General features: G+C 40.0%; 2 protein-coding genes across 5 annotated transcripts; one reads left to right on the top strand and one right to left on the bottom strand.

Annotated features, from left to right (window-relative positions):
- Positions 1–378: 378 nt before the first annotated feature.
- Positions 379–3,721, bottom strand: LOC310929106 (paired box protein Pax-5-like). 3 transcript variants are annotated; one of them, XM_083891813.1, is made up of 8 exons: positions 3,653–3,721; positions 3,466–3,551; positions 3,188–3,353; positions 2,097–2,294; positions 1,842–1,882; positions 1,666–1,761; positions 862–987; positions 379–776 (listed from the first exon to the last, which is right to left on the bottom strand). In XM_083891813.1, the coding sequence occupies exons 2-8, from the start codon at positions 3,506–3,508 to the stop codon at positions 760–762; spliced, it is 687 nt and encodes a 228-aa protein (XP_083747939.1). In that variant the 5' UTR covers positions 3,509–3,551; positions 3,653–3,721; the 3' UTR covers positions 379–759. The 3 variants fall into 3 exon arrangements, with proteins under 3 accessions (XP_083747939.1, XP_083747938.1, XP_083747937.1); XM_083891812.1 differs by having other exon boundaries at positions 1,661–1,761; positions 3,466–3,555; positions 3,653–3,701; XM_083891811.1 differs by having other exon boundaries at positions 3,466–3,555; positions 3,653–3,701.
- Positions 3,722–4,325: 604 nt separating this feature from the next.
- LOC310928664 (zinc finger CCHC domain-containing protein 7-like) lies at positions 4,326–10,886 on the top strand. 2 transcript variants are annotated; one of them, XM_083891298.1, is made up of 8 exons: positions 4,326–5,029; positions 6,582–6,634; positions 6,962–7,072; positions 8,391–8,561; positions 8,821–8,856; positions 9,038–9,142; positions 9,394–9,511; positions 10,228–10,886. In XM_083891298.1, the coding sequence occupies exons 1-8, from the start codon at positions 4,684–4,686 to the stop codon at positions 10,710–10,712; spliced, it is 1,425 nt and encodes a 474-aa protein (XP_083747424.1). In that variant the 5' UTR covers positions 4,326–4,683; the 3' UTR covers positions 10,713–10,886. The 2 variants fall into 2 exon arrangements, with proteins under 2 accessions (XP_083747424.1, XP_083747423.1); XM_083891297.1 differs by having other exon boundaries at positions 8,388–8,561.
- Positions 10,887–11,076: the final 190 nt, after the last annotated feature.

Genomic DNA, 11,076 nt, shown 5'->3' with positions numbered 1-11,076 from the left:
ATTTCCAGCAGTCTACAACAACTAATGTGTGTGTGTGTGTGTGTTGCTCTACATGCCTCCTGCAGACCGATGCGACCACTGCCACAGATTTCTGTGTTCGCTGACCCCTGCGGTCCCTCCGGCAGCGCCCATCTTCTCCGTTAATCAGTCATCCTTGAGGGCCGAGCAGTGAGACGCACACTAAGGAGCAAGAACAATCACTGTTCTCCATCACGAGGACTCTAATGATGCTCCACCTCGGACCACTGACTGGGGGAGGAAATGGCCACCGGGGGTGACAGGGACAGGGGATAATATGTAGGACTGATGAAGCCCTGTTAACCCTCTGAAATAACACTCACGTGTCTTATTTATGTAAATAACACTGATTATGTGCTATGTCATTTCAGTTTTATTTGCAAAAATGTGATAAAAGTCAATCCAGTTGTTGAAAATCCCATTGTATTGAGCACAAACAATGATCAATGATCTTCTTCACTCTTGTCTTTGCAGCAAGAAGACCCAGAACAAGGACTTTTCTGTGTGGAGTTTGCATGTTCTCCCTGTGTGAATGTCAGCTTTCTCCAGGTTCTCCGGGTTCCACACACTCTAAATTGGCCGTAGGTGTGAGTGTGGATGGTTGTTTGTCTCTATGTGTGTCCTGTCCAGGGTGTGACCTCACCTTTCACCCTGGGATTGACACCAGCACCCCCCCCCCCCACGACCCTCACCCTCACATGGAGGATAAAGTAGTATAGAAGACGGATGAATCTTCCAGCTTCAATAACAGGGAGACCCTAGCAGACAAAAGCGTTTTGAGAACACTCATCAGAGCTCAAAATTCAGATTAAGACATCACAGTGAATGTTTTTGCAGTCTGACCTTTCATTTTAGGATTAGGATCACACAGCAGGACAGGGTAAAAGGTCAGACAGGGGTCAGAATGTCCTCTGGTGCCGTTGCGGGAACGCGGCTCATCATAATGTATGAAGCAGGAGATATTCCTGTCTGCAAAACACAGGAACATACACACGAAAAGCAAAGTTAGAACATTCATGTACAACAGATACAAGACAAATGTTGAAAATCACTGTCATTGTCAGTCAGAGAGGGAGGATGGAGAATAGTCGGTCGTAATTGGCTCCAAAAACTGTATAGGAATAATTGAACCTTGCAGTATACTATTAAAATCTACTAAAAATTTATCATAAATAAATAAATATCAATCCCCTTCCTACCTGTTTATCCTCCCACATTCTCTAATTAGACGAAGGACAAAACAAATGCACATGTTCCCACGTGTAACGTTGCATATTTATCGGCTCGATCTCCAGTTCTAATGGTCTCGGTGATGGAGGGGTGTGAGGTGTCAGCAGGCAGAGGTAATGAGAGGCAGAGGTGAGGGAGTATCAGGGAGGTGGAGCTCCTGCTGTGGAGGTTCATTAACACAAGACCGCTGGCTTTAACCATTGGTCTCTGTAGGAACAATACTGTAATCTCTGTTTTCTCTGCTAATGCTTCATGTTTAATCCAAGGTGGAATCATTCATATTTTGTTGAGATGTCCCAATTTTTATTTCGATCAATTTACTTAATTTATTTAACCGTTATTTATACAGGTTATCCCATTGTTATCCTCAATTACAAGAGAGAACTCATCGAACAGAATCCAATAAACTCACGTTACCGTCTTTATTGCTGCTATATTTTCTGATCCCAAGAATCCCACTGATGGAATAGGTGGACTCGGAGGATTGGGGTGTTCCCATGGCAACCGATGAGGCTGATGGTCAGAGGTCAGTGACAGGAGACATTAGAGAGAGAGAGGTGAGTGAAAGAGGAGAGAGACAAAGAGAAACTTACCAACTTCACAGGACTCAGACTGGAAATTCCTTCTTATGATTCTGAAAAGAATTAAGTCATTTTCTCATTTTTTTAATTTCATTATTTATACCATGAATGCTTTTGCCTGCACAACAATGGTAAAAAAATGAAAGGTAAATCTATAAAACCTTCCTCCAAACGTGTACAGGTGTAAAAACAAAGTAACTGAATAGTGATGATGATGATGTAAAGTTGTCAGACACACACTTATCTTACAGGTGGCGTCCTCTGTACCTGTTGATGGAGCTGATACTGGGCAAACCCTCCTGGTCACACACCTGCTCGAGCACCAGCCGGTCTCTGATCTCCCAGGCGAACACGGCAGGGTTGCTGCGTTTCCACTGCAGGATTGTTTGCACGACTCTGGGAGTGGCCACTTTGGGCTTTGAGCCTCCGATCACTCCTGGTCTGATGCTCCCTGTCTCATTGAACCTGCACGAACAATGTCATGTCATTCAGGAGCTGATGGTAAGAGCAGACGCATGATTGGAAAAGTGAAATGAAATTCCCCCCAAAAATTACTTGCTGAGATGTTTTATTGAGGAACACCAGTGGCGTATTAATGCAAAAATCCACTCAGCCAGTCACACACAACCATCACAATAGCTCAGGTCAGACAGTAAGTTGTGTTATCATGTATAAAAGTCATAATGCAACCCATTGTCTTGTTATTGTGACAAAGAACTGGAGCCTTTCTAAGAGCAACCAAAGCCTACAAAAAACACAGTACTACATAATTGAGCAGCAATGACGTATGTTTGTAATCAAACTGGCCTTATTCACAGCCATTTTGACATGTTATAGCAGGAAAGGCTAATATTGATGTTATACTGATCACATTAACACATTAATTCTGATCTGTTCATGTATGAGTCAGAACAGTGTGACAGACCGTGAACCTGCATGCACTCTGTCACCAAGAAAGCTAAATGGAACTCAGCCACAATTAATTTAATTATTTACATTTATGCTTTTCTGTGACAAAACAGCTGATGTGAACATGGCTCCATTTCCATGTGTTATCATTGAGGTTTTAATGTGTAGTATATTGATGTGTGTGAATGTGTGTGTTCCACACTAAGCAGGGCTAAGGTGCTGTACAAATCTATTACTTTCAACCTTTATTTGTGCATCTGTGTCACAGATGACACAAAATGTGCACTTTAACAGATGTTTTTTAATTATGTACCGTATTAGCTGAAAAAAAGAAGTAATTTTGATATATAATAGAATACAGAATTATGATGAATGGGATCACACTGATTGCAGTCATTATGACAGACAGACAGACAGTGAAAATAATAATATAAAATGGTTACATATACCTGGTCAGTATTTTGCTGACACAGCCGTGACTGACGCGCAGACTGCGGGAGATCTCACAGGGACGGACACCGACTCGCGCCAGCTCCACAATGCGCTGTCTCAACACGTGCGGTAACGGGCGCCCGTTAATGAAAACTCCGCCGAGTTGGTTCACACCACCGGGCCCTGAGCACCGGAGAGACACAGAGTAACAACAGAGCGTTTAATGCGTTTTTTGTAGCTCAAACGGACACAGGAGGCAGCGTAACCTGCGCGCCACTTACTGTGCGTCACTTACTGTGCGTAATGGTGAGCGGCTCTTGACCAAAGCGCACTTCCATCACACACGGTTGTGTGAGTGGCACCTCACAACAGAACTTCACACTGGCTTACGAAGATGAAATGTTATTTAGGGAAAAAAGCACTTAAAGCACAACACAGGATGTAAAGTTTGTTGTTTTCTCCAAAGAAAGAACTCCAGAGACTGTGTCCAGTTGTTTGCGCTGTTGTCGCTGACATTGCGTCTCCTCCTCTGCTGCTTTCAGCATCTGAGCTGTGGACAGCGGCACGACGCTTTGATTTTGATTGGACAGTCGCGCGCTCGTGCACGCGACGAGTCCTCTTGCCAATGAAGGTGGTGTCATCGTTTTTTTTAGTGTGATCAGGACCAGAGCCAGGATGTCTGAGAAGTCATCACGAGTCCAAGTTCCTCCTGAAGGTTAAATAGCTCCCATAAAAATAAACGATAACATAACAACTGTGTCCCTGATAGTGACCACTTCCTCGCCTCTAATCAAGTTATCATTTCATTGTCAAATATTGATTTTGATCAAAAATTGATTTATTTTAACAAACAAACAAACAAACAAAAAAGTTTATTTTTCTTTATGTGAGTCAGTCCTTTGCTGTGCGGGTCAAATAAGTACCTCAGATTACATATCTTTTAAATTTATAGGTGTTTTCATGCTTCTAAAGATTGAAAACATGTTTTGCGATATATTAGAAAACATGGACATATGATATGATACAACTGCAACAACTCCGGGAACAGCACTGACGCCCAAACTCACTTTTGTATTTTCAACGCCGGGTTCAGTTTTGGTTGGCCAACTATTTCCGGCAACGCCGGGTGAAACGTCCTGGACGCATGTAAACAAGCGTGGAACCAACAACCCGTTACTTTATCGAGGGAAAAGGATTCGTATTTTAATTTAGCAATATGGTAAACAAGAAACGTTACGCATTCTTGAATACCTCAGACTTTGTTCGGCATTGTGGAGTCGGATAAATAAGCTACTGTAACCCACTTGGCTACTACGGAGCTAACTTGGGCTAGCATGACGTTAGCCTTTCATTAACTGTCATATACATACGATGTATGTTTACGTTTAAAGTAAATAATACAAGGTAGGATTCGTTTAATTTCTGTCGTAGAAATAATAAGTCGTAGTAACTGTTGTGATGGCATAGCGTCGTGCAGTCGCCACGTGGCGCTGTTTAGTCATTGTGTCATAAAATGGAAATCATCAAAGTCGAGAAGCATGGTGGCAGGGAGGAGGCCACTTATACTGAGAGCTACTGGAGTTCAGATGATGGAGAGGGACTGCTCAATTCAAGTGATCAGAAACACCAGAGCAGATCTAAACAAGCTCCACAGCTCAGCAGGGACAATTCTCCACCTCTCCTGGCCTTCTCCATCACTCGTGGCTTCTTACAGGGTGAGGATGATGATGATGAGGAAGACTGTGAGCAGCCTTTGGAGGATTGGATGGTCCTGGGAGGAGAGGAGCAAGAGGGAGACTCAAGAATTCAACTGAATGTGGGATACTGGAGCAGCTCTGAAGATGAGTCTGTAGTAAAAGGTTAGTATGGTTTTTAAAAAGTTTATCACAGAGACGTTTAAAGAGAGTATGACCAGGAGCATTGAGATTTTGAAAAAAAATACTATAAATACTTCATATTTCATCTGAATTACTATTAAATTATACACAAAATCGCAACACATTATAGTACAGTAACCATATGTTATTAGTAATCATTTTTAAAAGGTAATATTATGGTTGTATTATCTTATTTTTCATGCAAGTTCCAGCTTTCTAATAATAGTGGAAATAGTCTGGTATTAAGGACATAATATTATAGTCATACCATCACATGAAAATGACTGTAAATCTGTAAAAGTTGATTATTACCATAATATTAAGTTGAACTGTATGCATTATTGCCAGGCTATTACTTGGTGATTACAATTGAAATAACATAATGTCACCATAATATGACTTCTTTGTTCCATAATTATTACCATACTACCATATTGTTTGTGTACGTAATGACACAAACAATGTGGTTTTTGTTGCCCTCCCGGAGAACCCGAGGGCACCACAGACCGGGGACTGTTTTAAAAAAAGACAGCTCAAGAATTTCCTGTTCAGGAAAGCATTTTAACAAGGTTGTAACTTTCTTTTAATGGATGTTTTTATGCTTGCTATTAGTCTAAGGTATGTTTTTATGCTTCTTTTTAAATCTGTGTAGCACTTTGAGACTTGTTTCCTAATGTAATTTGAAAACATTATATATATCTTATTATAATGTAAAATGTTACTGAAAAAACATTAATTGAAGAACATTGATGTTTGAAGTAAATATTAAATAAATTTAAAAGGTCAACCTTACCAAATAAACCTTTGAATGACTCACTTGACAGTTTTTTTTAATCAGGTTTGGCAGAACAAATATGTGTAAATCTACATTATTTTAGTCATCGTTGATTTTATGTTTTTGCCCAATTAATTGGCCAAACTGATTAAAAGATATACCTCTAATAATACCTAGGAATTTGTGTGTGTTGTATTAAAATATATTGAATTTCCTTACAAAGCAAACTGGCAAACAGTTTAATATTTTATAAAATGATCTGTATAATTATTAGAATAATCTGTTTTCTGTTGATTAAAAAAAATGTCCTTTCCTTCACAGTGGATAAGTGGACCATCTGTAATTTCTCATGGTGTTATCAGCTCAGACAACCACAGCTTCTCTGTGGGTGTGCAATTTATTTTGGAACTTGCACAGAGCCAGTTTGCTCAACATGTACTCGTGCTTTTGTGAACATACACTCACTTAGCAGCACACTGGCGCACAGAGGTTATATTGTTTTGTTTTTTTAACACAGGTGATTTATTTTCACAATCCTGAGTGATTTTGAGCCGTGAGGACTACGTCTTTTTTATAAGACAGCGTCTTCATGCTTGGTAAATCTCCTGATCTGTCCGTTTGTCTTAAGGCAGTTTTTGGAAATGTGTTATGCAGTTCAACAAGTATCCACCATGAGAGCTAGTCCACCATGGATGGTGTTGAATTGAAAAACGTTTATGTCTTTATAACTCATTCTTCTCAATGGTCCCTTCAACACAGATCCAGTTATGAAGACATTTACAGGTACTTGGGCTGTATCAGAGAAAGACAAGGTAACTGTTGGTATATATATTTTAAAGAGCATAACAATACCTTATTTATTCTGTGAAATGTGTCTTCTGTATTGTTATACTAATACATGCACCAGTACATTCTTACAATACTGACACAAAAGCAACTGTTCACAATGACTGGATATTTATTGTTAAGATTTATTGTCAATTTTATTACACAGTTCTCATTATAGATTTAGGAAGCTTAAAAAAATAATAATTCCAAAATGGCATTAAACTAATGTTTCAGTATGTACTCACTATCATGACGTCACACATTTGATGTGATAGTATAGTGAAACTTCCTTTTCTTCTGATATCATCCAGTGTGGTGCGACTAAGCCTCTGACAAGCCGCTACTTTATGCACGGCCGTGATGTGATCTGTTACATCTGCAACAGGACAGGACATGGTGCTAAAAGCTGCTACTACCAAAAGGTAAGGTATTCTCTTATACTGTCAGTAAAATGCCAACCCAGCTGCTGAGACCTCTGGCTTAAATGAATTGATTTTTTATTTACATTTTTTTTTAAAGATCGACTAATCTTTACAGTTTTATTCAAATGTTTGTTGCCGATGTTTGTGATTAGTTCACCATCAGTGACACTTTCATTTATTCCCAAATTTTAAGTACTCGCCTATTCTGTGAAGTTCTTAAATCAATTATGACCGAGATTTTGCTGCAATGATACATTTACCGATCTGTGTGACACCGTTGATGGATTAGAAGGTTGTATATATCAACAGCTGTGTGTAATAGCGCAGTGTGCTTTGACTGATGTTTGATGTTGTTGGAGAACCTCTCTATTGTCGATGTGCCACAGGCAGCAGTATACTTTGTTTGCTGCTGTTAATGCTAGAGATTGGTGGTGAGTGTTTGCATGTAAAACAGATGTATAAGGGTGTCCCTACATCCAGTTATGATGAGATGTGGGAGTGGAAATGTGGCCTGTGGCTATGGACTATATAGGTTTGAAGCTGTTTTCATTATTAAAACAAGATTTCGATTGTTTTAGCTTCTTAAAATTGTCTTTGTTTGTTTGCTCCACATAACAAAGAAATCATTAAAACAGAATCATTTTGCTTTGTGGACAAAACACAGACGTTCGAGAACGTCGCAATATCCAGGTTTGACAAACGCAGATAAACATTTTTAACATTTTCTGACATTTTATGGACCAAATGTTTAATCGAGAAAATAATCAACAGATTAATAGATTACAAAAATAATCTACTCTGGACTCACTTCCACACACTCAGTGATCGAACACAGCTTTATGAATCTAACATAGTTCCGTTTTAGTTGCAAATCTACAAATGTTTATGCATCTGGGCACTGGTGTCTCATTCATCAAAACAATTGACAGCATTTGAACTGTCAAATGGTAACACAAATCTTTGGTCTGTTTTAAATTCATAAATATTTCTCAGCTGCCAAGACAAAAAAAATATTTCTGCACTGTTGTGAAAAATTATGCTGCCAAGTTGAAAAAAAACAAACAGAATATGCGCTCTGAATATGGTGTTAAATATCAGGCTAAAAAGTATGTGTAATGATTTGTAGAACTAAAGGAGACAAGGATCTGTGTTTTACAGATTTTGTGCTCATAACTCATGTGTTTCCTGACAGGCTACCACAAGATGTAAAGAGCCATCGTTGTTTTTGTAGTCCCATGGTCGCCTGCAGAGAATGACTGCTGATGGAAGATAACTAACTTTTATCATAAAACTGTCTTTGTTGTCTCTGCATCAGCAGAAATGTCCAACATGTGTCCTATGTGGGATCAAGGGCCACATCCAGAGAGACTGTCCAAGTCGCCCCTGCCCCAGCTGTGGGATGCCTCCACATGGCCTCAGGCCCTGTGAGAACCCCCCAGTGTGGAACCAGCTCTGCCGGCGCTGTGGGATGACAGGACACCTCTCTGATGTGAGTGTGTGTCTCACAGCCCTCGGGTCTAGTCCCCATTTTAGTGTGTGTAGTTGTGTTGAAGGAAAAACTTTTGAAAAGCATTTGTCAGTAAAGTGTGACAGATTTCCTGTAGCCTCAGGCACTCGTGGGCGCCATTTATGAAGTGCTGTTTTATTGACAAACAGTTCTTCATCATCATACAAGTTCAGTTACACATTGTATTTTATGTATTATTGCCCCCAAATGTTTTAATTTTCCCTGTTTGTGGGATCCTCAGACCTGCCCAGATACATGGCGACAGTATCACATGACGGTGAGTCATTTTTTTTTCTCAGTGATTTTAAAAAGCAAGCTGCTCAACATTTGTCTTTTTTTGAGATTTTAGTGCTTTTGCTTGACATTATAAAAAAAAGAAACTCTTTAAAGAGAAGACAGCAGAGGATTTGTTATTTATCCATGTTTTAAAGTACTCTTATTTTCTCCTTTTCCTCCAGATCCGGTTAGAGGTTCCTCTTCGGCCACGGAGAACCCCCACCCTCAAACATAAGAGATGCTTTGCTCATTGTTACAATTGCTCTAAGAGGGGGCATTATGGCTTTGTAAGTGATGAATAAAAGAAATTGTTTCCTTACATCTCTACTTCTCTTTGTGGCCTCTCTCTCTTTCTCTGTGTTGTTGGGCCAAACTTCATTATAATCCGCTCTTGTTTGAACTGCGTCGTCTCTCTTGCTTCTCCCTCATCTTTTTATTCATCTATTTATTTAGTTAATTAATAGTTTTTTGCAACAGCACTATTCTCCAAATTGTCTCATGTCTACCTCTTGTGTCTCTGTCTCTTTGTCCGTATCAGGAGTGCAATAAGAGGAGGATGGTCAATGGTACTTTTCCATCATTGCCTTACGTTTGCCACTATGACACCATTGCAGACATCCTCCAATATTGTACCGGGGTGCAAAATGAAACAACAGGTGACAAAACATAACTGTTACATAACATTGTTATTATCATTATTGGGTTTCTTGGTGGCAGGGTGGTCTAAGTTGGAAAACCTTCTGCACTTTCAGTGGGTTTCTCAGGGTCACTAGCATTTAGCCAAATGCCTCGCCTGCAAAAGCAGTAAGGTTGAGTGACCAGTCAAGGTGACCGTAGTGACCATGTTTGATAAGTTATGTACAGTTCTGTAATTGGCTTATAGAATAACTCATGGCCAGGTTTAGCACAGTGTTTTAGTGCCCTCTGCGGCTGATGGTGTAAAGCTTTTCACTTGTCTTTAAGGTTCAAACACTAGAGGTCAACAAACACAAGATTTGCAGAGTTGTCATTTATTTTTTAAAGCAGTGTTTTTTTGTTATCAGTATTGTTTTCCACTTTAAGTAAGTTGTAAAGTTGTAAACACAGCACTGACATGTTTGTCACCTAATACAGTTGTTACTGTGAGCATGAAAACAGTTGTCTATTACATGTAGCTGATGTAGTTGGAGTTGTGGCAGATATTCCAATATCTGTTATTTTCCCCAAATCGTTGATAATCCTGTGGTTGATTGGTAAACAGCTTCTTTCACATTGTGTTTGACCCACTGTTAATATAGACACATTGATTAGAGCTGTTGTAAACAACGGCCTTCATACAAAGTCACACTGATTATAAAGGAAATCTTTTTTGTCATCGTTTCTGTGTTTACAGAGCTTGTGGGCCTGGGATCCAAGCGCCCTTTTGACCAACAGCACTTGACTGAACCGTCAGGGGATAATAGTCAGAATCAGCCTATCCACGGGAGGAGCCGGACAAAACCGGAGACATGTAGCAGAGCTGCCAAGAGGAAGACATGGCCTGAGAGACGCAGAGAGAGACAGCAGGTGAAGAAAATCAGGAGAGAAGCTCAAGCCCGACGAGAGGGAGGACTACTGAAGAGGCCTCACTGCAATTCTGATGATGAAGCATGCCATGGAGACCCCTTCAAGTCACCTTGTAGTGGTCACTACCAGGCCACACCCCCTTCACAGAGGAGAAAGAGGGATGAGGCAGGTGGTAGAAGGAGCAGGAAAAGCAGAGAGGCAGAGAGGTGGAAGAAGAGAGGGGGGATGAAACGTGGGGATTTGTATCATGTAGACATCGGAAGTGAAAACCTCCTCTCCCCAAAGCAAAGAATACGCCACAGAAGAAGATAAAGTGCGATTTTTAGTTTAGTCTATTCCTTTTTTAATAGTGACAAATGTGACTGGAAAATAAATGTTGAATTATCTTTTGATCTTTTTAACTACCTCAGGGTAAGGGGGTAATGTTTTTGGCAGCATAACTTCAAATATAAAGGACAAACTTTGATTAAATGTTTTGGAAATGTAGGTTATGGCCCTGAAGAATAAATTATTAGATTTTGGTGGTGATGTGGTTATAAATAACTGCTTGTATGAACTGGTGTGGAAAACTGAGCCTGGCCTTTGTGGACTTTTGCACTCATGAGTGCTTTCGGTGTGCTAAACACATAGAACAGCATATACAGTTGAAGTATCATAATCAGAACTGGTTTGTAAT

This window comes from Microchirus variegatus, assembly GCF_963457635.1.
Source record: "Microchirus variegatus genome assembly, chromosome: 6".
NCBI classification, from domain to species: domain Eukaryota; kingdom Metazoa; phylum Chordata; class Actinopteri; order Pleuronectiformes; family Soleidae; genus Microchirus; species Microchirus variegatus.
Note: the sequence above shows the minus strand (reverse complement) of the source record. Positions and strands in the feature narration are given on the sequence as shown.

Coding starts and splice junctions, on each gene's coding strand:
- LOC310929106 (XM_083891811.1), bottom strand. CDS start 3,686: ATGTCAGCGACAACAGCGCAAACAACTGGACACA. Junction 3,354..3,465: donor GCCGCTCACCATTACGCACA/GTAAGTGACGCA, acceptor TCCGGTGCTCAG/GGCCCGGTGGTGTGAACCAA. Junction 1,762..1,841: donor GTCTGAGTCCTGTGAAGTTG/GTAAGTTTCTCT, acceptor TCTGACCATCAG/CCTCATCGGTTGCCATGGGA.
- LOC310928664 (XM_083891297.1), top strand. CDS start 4,684: ATGGAAATCATCAAAGTCGAGAAGCATGGTGGCAGGGAGGAGGCCACT. Junction 8,562..8,820: donor TGACAGGACACCTCTCTGAT/GTGAGTGTGTGT, acceptor TGGGATCCTCAG/ACCTGCCCAGATACATGGCG. Junction 9,143..9,393: donor AGAGGGGGCATTATGGCTTT/GTAAGTGATGAA, acceptor TGTCCGTATCAG/GAGTGCAATAAGAGGAGGAT.